The sequence below is a fragment of the Limulus polyphemus genome, unplaced genomic scaffold (genome assembly GCF_000517525.1).
Source record: "Limulus polyphemus unplaced genomic scaffold, Limulus_polyphemus-2.1.2 Scaffold1472, whole genome shotgun sequence".
NCBI classification, from domain to species: Eukaryota; Metazoa; Arthropoda; class Merostomata; order Xiphosura; family Limulidae; genus Limulus; species Limulus polyphemus.
Window position 1 is genome coordinate 212,973 of NW_013667082.1, and position 6,800 is coordinate 219,772.

Below are 6,800 nucleotides of genomic sequence, written 5' to 3' on the forward strand. Positions count from 1 at the left end.
ACCCTACGGAAAAATTGGAATATCGTAAGCCTTGAGAACTGATGCAAAGTATGATGTATATTTAAAAAATGTTTAAGCCTTTCAATTGTGCATTTTAAAACATAAATAATACATAATTAACTGTAACATATTTAGGTAAGAAACAACTGTAAGTGCTATAGTCAATCAAACAGCCAACAATTCTATAGGCAGTTACATTTACCCTATGATGCCTGTGTGTCAATTTCAAAATAATAATCATTGGATTATATTGTAAAATGAATTCTTTCTAATGATTATATATATGTATATGTAACCTCAATATGTAGACTATAAAGTTCAAACAAATCTCTTGAAGGTGAACATGGCACCAGTCAGGAGGTTACAAAATGTATTACTTGTTTCAACTGCATTCATCCAGAGAACTTTGAAATGTATGTGTCAATAGGTTAAGTAAACATCTTAGTGTCTAGACATGCATCTACACAAAGTAGAGAATTTTCATAGCTCATGGATCATGTGACAATACATTTAAAGTTTTTTAAAAGTTTTCTTTGAAATAAAGGGCTTAAAACTTAGATAACATAAAACTTTGAATCATAACAAACATTATAATATTAATTTCATTCGCATACATTGACAGTAAAGGTGTTTAATTAAATTTTGAATGTAACACAGTGACTTGCACAGAAAAGTGATTAAAAGGGTACACTGTGCAAAAGAGTTAAACAGATAAAGTACAAAAAATAGTGTTTATGTGAAATACTGTGCAATATTTTCAAATCTTGTATATTACATGTATTTTTGTAATTGGTTTATCTGATGAGAAATTCAAAGTTTTTACTGATTATTGTGGTGACTGTTAAAGTTTATTTTTGCAGTAGTAGGTTATAGTTGCAGTAGATTATAACTGATCACTAATACATCTTAAAATTGCAACAAGGAGTTAAAAGAAAATTTAAACATTGTGGCATATCCAAAGAGACCATTCAACCTAAAACTGTATTGTGAAACATTTAATACTTCACAACTGTATTCACTTATTGCTTCTTTTACTATATTAACATCAGACCATGATACATTATAGTGAAGGATTTCTTCAGTATACTTTTAGTATTTAATACTTAACTGTATTTCCATTTTTTTTTCTAGTATATAAACAACAAACTAACCTATGATGCACTATGGCCAAATGAGATTGGTGGTTTGAAATCCTTTTCAGAAGAGTTTCTAAACATAACATAACACAATCTAACTATACTAAAAGAATTGGAATTTTAGTCACATAGGATCAATAGTTTCAAATCTTTTTCTGCAAACCGTATTATCTGGTTTCTAAACATAATCAAGTTGAAGTTCAGTCAAATAAATTTTTGGTTGTAAATGTATATTAGTAATTTCATAATGACTTGGTTCTTTTTTGGTAATTTAAAGAGAGGTTTTCATTTAATCCAAAACATGTTTTAATGTATTTATCTGTAGTATATGCTATTGAGGGTAGTTGTGTGGCAGCAGTAGCCAGAGAAGTAATTAAAGCTAATGGATTGGAAGAGAAAATTGTAGTAGTTCAGGGAAAAGTAGAGGTAAGATGCACAAGAAAAATCAATTCTTTGCCATCTGATTTAAGATCTAGAGAAATTACCAAAACTTATTATGAATTATTTATCTGTATACATTTAATGTATATACTGACTTGCAGTTACAGTACAGTATCCAAAGTATACCTGATTGTATTGTCAAAATATTGTTTTGATGTAAAAGCCTTATGAATTTGTAAAATTCCCAGTAGTTTTCTTACATTTCAGCATGTTTATTATCTTTTGTTTGCATTACAACTGTGCTGCTCTACCACCTGGACCTTTTGTATTTATAAAATCTAATTATGCAGTACTAAGTGTGGAAACCAAGCTTCTCGACATCTGACAGTATGAAATGCAAAATCACAAAATATGAGGGGAAAATATTTATCATTTACTCCCAGTTTAATTTCACTTTAACACCTTTATAATAATAAAGAATATTATTTAATGATAAATGTCAGTTTGACTAGTAAAAATTTGCCAAACTTTAAAATCAATACTGTTATCCTTTTTTTTTCCCCATATTACCACATGCGGATGATTGTTAGGCATCATGAAGTCCAGTGTGGTTGTACTGTACTAAAATTAATTAGAAAATGGCTGCTTGTTTACTGAGTGCCTATTTATGGTTAAAGTAGTTCTTCAACGTATGTTTTCTCTTTCAAAAGAAACCTCAGGGTGTATTGCAATACATATCAATATAATATATGGAGCACTGTTACAGACCCTAGAACAGATATCAGAAAGTTTGAAAGATTCAATATAGTTTTTAACTTGAAATATTTAGCTTATAAGCGTAGTAAGTTTTTCTTATATATATACATATATATATATATATATATAAGAAGGATACTAAAATGTAGTGTCAAGTTAAGAAAACCTTTCAAGAAGGAAATTAAATCAATATTTAGTATTCTGAGACACTAAGATCAAACAAAAGGCTGGTCTGAAAACTAAAAATCAAACAGAAGGTTGGCGTGGAAAAATAAAGATGAAACAAAAATATGGTTTAAAAATTTAAATATTTGGTCTGAAAACTGAAGGCCAAATAACATACTTTTAAAAATCATGTTAAGCAAAAATCTGGGTTGAAAAAATAAGTCAAACAAATAGTTGATCTGATAGCTAGTCAGAAGCTATAAGTCAAGTAAAAAGCTGATCCAAAACTAAATATCAAACTAGTTTCGACACATTTGTTTGTCCTCTTCATTCTCATGTATTCCAGCAGAAAACTGGTCAACAGTGCACCTGTGATCCCAAAACTTCAAAGTTCCTTAATGACACAGGTGATCATAAAACTGTTTAGCTTGAAGTGAACTTGAGAGGTGTTGAAATGAGATAAGCTTTTGATTAAGCAACTTTCGAAGATTCCTCTACTTATGTACTTAACCATTTTGTGTAGAATTATTGTTAATTTCTACTTGATTTGATGGCCAGAATCTTTTATATGAAAAAATTGACATTGTCTATGTTTCCATATTTAATATTATTTTTTTATGTTAAAAAATTCTAGTGTCAACAGTTCTTCCAGTTTCACTTGCATAATCTTTCTCAAAGGATTTGGATTTTATAATATAAATACCGTGTTTTTACTTTCAGGTATGGTTCTGTTTGCAGTTAGGTTATCTTTTAATAGTGTTCAGATATTTGTATGTGGTTCTTTAATATTTTTTCAAGGGGCTCTACTTGTGTTGTACCCCACCATTATAAACAGGTTAAAATATTAATTATTTCTTAATTTCTTTCTTATAGCCTATAGAATATGCTATTCAACAATGCTTGAACAAAATTAAAACATATTTGCTATTTTCAAATAATTCCTTTGTCCACAATGTTTCATTAAAAATTACCATCTTAGAGCAAGAAAAGCCTTTTTCCAAGAAGACATAGACCAACCAATAATATTATGAAATCCCTTTATATTGGCTACAACACAAAATAAAATTGAACTCGTTGACCAAATATTAAGAAAGAATAACTTTAGAGCCACATATAAATATCTGGACACCATTAAAAATAACTTGACTACAAATAGAACCACACCTAAAGATAAAAAGAAAGATTATGTGGTGAAACTGACAGTGTTGATATAAAAATATCTGAACATGAAAAAATTACAATAATATAGAATCACAAACAATTACCATTCATTACCAGCAAAATCCACATAATATGTTGTATTGAGTAATTTTATGTTGTTGAGTGTTACAACACTCAGTGTAAAAAAACTGACCAAAAAAAGAGTTGGGTGAAATCACTCAATTCTATGTAAAATATATATGGGGACCACAGCAGTAACTAGTTGGATTAATTGTAATATTGATATTATTTTTTTACCCTGAACAAAAAAAATGAAGGACCAATGCACAGATTAATGCATAAATAGTTTTAAAAAATGTATTCACAAAGCCAATATAGACCCACAACTTTAATTCTATTGTTAAATTAAACAGAGCAAGAAAAAGAAGTAAATAAAGTTTTAGTTTGACTTTCAATTATATTAAATACAATACTGTTGTAAGTGGCTTTTGTGCTTTTTTTTTAGTTCATTTTTCTTTACAGGAGGTATCACTTCCTGAAAAGGTGGACATAATAGTCAGTGAATGGATGGTAAGCCCAGTTGGTAATTTCTACTCTTGAATGTAACAGATATTATAAAAATGTCTGTGCCATAGAACTATGATGAAAAATTGCATCCACTTGATTTTTTTAGCTAAGAAAATGGAACAAACTGAAATACTATGAAAACTTTTTATTCATGAAGTGATGAGATAACTTGTGTCTTGATAAACAGTGTAGGAATAGGAAATATATTACATTATTTTTATTTTGTTAATAGTACTTGATAAATGAAAAAATATTATTGAGTCTCTTATGTAATTTGTTTAGACATTCATATCTTCAATTATGTTGAAAAGTTGGGATATCTAAGTCCTTTCATAGGCATACATTTTTGGAATGTAAATCTTGTGTAGCCTAAATAGTATTTTTTATCTTCATCAGTTATATGTAGTTCAAGTTTAAGTTTAATAATGTAGATGACTATAATGAGTTACCTCATTCAAGAGTGTAATGTACCAAAAAGTGGGGTCATGTTAATGATTTACTAGTCTTGCTTAGACTTATGTTGTCTTACTAGTGTTGTAAGTCTAAAGTCATTTGCCATTACAACCATGGTTGAACAAAAAAAACAAATTTATTACACTTTGACAACTACAGAAATCTAAAGTGTGACTTTCAAACAATTGAAATACAAAGTTGATAACTAACCAAAACACAGTAAAGAAATATGTGCCTAGCCAGGACTTGAAACTAATGTTAATGAACAATACAGTATATAAATCCAGGATAATAAATATTTCAATCAATAAATAAATAAAGGAATTGGGAAAGAAAAAAGAACCAGACAAATAACAGTATTCCATCGTATTTAAACTACAAGATCACTAACAACAAGTATTAATTAGCAATAAAACTCTTCAGCTGTATTTCATGAACTAACTTGTTACATTTCAATGTAGGGTTTTTATTTACTTGTTAGATCATGAGATTACAAATCATGTGATCTTAATTTACATACTCCTGTGCAACATTAATGATATCTGTACATTACTGCTAGGGGAAACTGATGTCAGTCTCATAATACATGCATATTTACTCCAAATAAACATGATAATCTAAAAGGTGGGTTAACATTTTAAATATAATTAAAAATTCATAGATAAACTAAACAATAGAAGGAATAATGAATGAACGATAAATAAAACCATAACCAAATAAAAACAGAATGTGCAATCTCACAGTGTCTTGTTTCAGTATATGCTGTTTTACTAGTAATTTAGTTCAATTCGCTTTACTAGTATCTGATGTAATTTGTTGTTTTACAAGTGTGTTGTTTAGATGTGTGTTTGTTTTCCAATGTCAAATAGATTTATGTAAATATATTATTTCTGTAGTGTCTCATAAGGACATATGTTGCTGTTTTATTTTTTGTCTGTGCTAGGATATATGAAATATATGTGATAATTGTATAAATTCACAGCTTTAAAAATTCAAAACAGATTTCTTTATAATATGTTTTTTAAAAGAGACAACGTAAATTACTTACCTCTGTTGAAGATTTTGTTTTCTGATTTCTATATTTTTCTACATTAATATAAAACTTTCCTGTAGAACTATAAATTTTATGGTTGTTCTGACTTGTGTTGCTTGGGTGTATGTTGTTTTGCTAATGTCTTTTTTTTTTGTATGAATGTTATTTCACTAGCATCATGCTCAGATATATATTGTTTTACTAGTGACTTTACTTGTGTTAGCTCCTTGTGTTTATAATCACTCAAGTCCAATAAAAGTAACTTTTTACCACACCAATGTTATCAGCAAGCTGATTTTTTTCTTTGTTAACCAGAAGGTTTCACTTAATACAAGTGATGAGTTTATAATCCATTTTATATTCATTTATATTTATATTTTTTACTTCTTTGTGTGACTTTCTTTGACTATTGAAGCAATTTCTTTGGCCAATAAAGCCTAAAGTAAGCTAAACACAGCAGCCTTGTCAGCAAAATGAAACTTGATATGGCCGAGTGCAAAAAGATTTAATTAAGCTTATATCATCTTGTTGCATGAAAAATATTTCTTATCATCTTGCAAAATCATAATTCAAATAGAGTACAAAATGATAAAACAAGCTGTAAAAAATCAGAAATATAATTGTGGAGTAAGTTTTTTATAAACATCTTCAAGAAAGTATCACCAAGCTAAGCTTTTATCACTTTATTCTTACCTCTGATGGACTTAAAGCAACATTGACTTTCACAGTTGAAAAGAACAGTAAACGAGTTTTCATTGCATGTTTAAATGACTAGCTTATGACTTCTCCAAGCTGAGATATAGACAGTTACCATATTTTTTGGTATATAAGACACACTTTTTTACCCCAAATTTGATGTCAATATCTGCTTGCGTCCTATACACCGAAGGTATGAATAATATATATGTATATATACGATATACACAAGCCATGTGTAAATATATTTAAATAGGCATGCATAGTTTAGTTCAATTGAATGTGTTATTTATAACAATAGTAGTTTTTTTTTCCTTTAAAAACATAACAATTTATAATGCTCCCTAAATAATAAAGAATAAATTACAGTGAAAGCAATGAAGATTTTGTAGGTTTAGAACCAAACTAAATAACAGTAAACCTTTTTTGATTTATGGTAATTTCTTATGTTG

General features: G+C 28.4%; 1 protein-coding gene across 1 annotated transcript in view; it reads left to right on the forward strand.

Annotated features, from left to right (window-relative positions):
- LOC106463738 (protein arginine N-methyltransferase 6-like) overlaps positions 1-6,800 on the forward strand; it is a 46,149-nt gene that overhangs the window by 22,896 nt on the left and 16,453 nt on the right. Inside the window, exons 6-7 of the mRNA XM_022391314.1 lie at positions 1,462-1,562; positions 4,122-4,169. Coding sequence (XP_022247022.1) covers positions 1,462-1,562; positions 4,122-4,169 — 149 coding nt within the window. The remainder of the gene's footprint in view (positions 1-1,461; positions 1,563-4,121; positions 4,170-6,800) is intronic.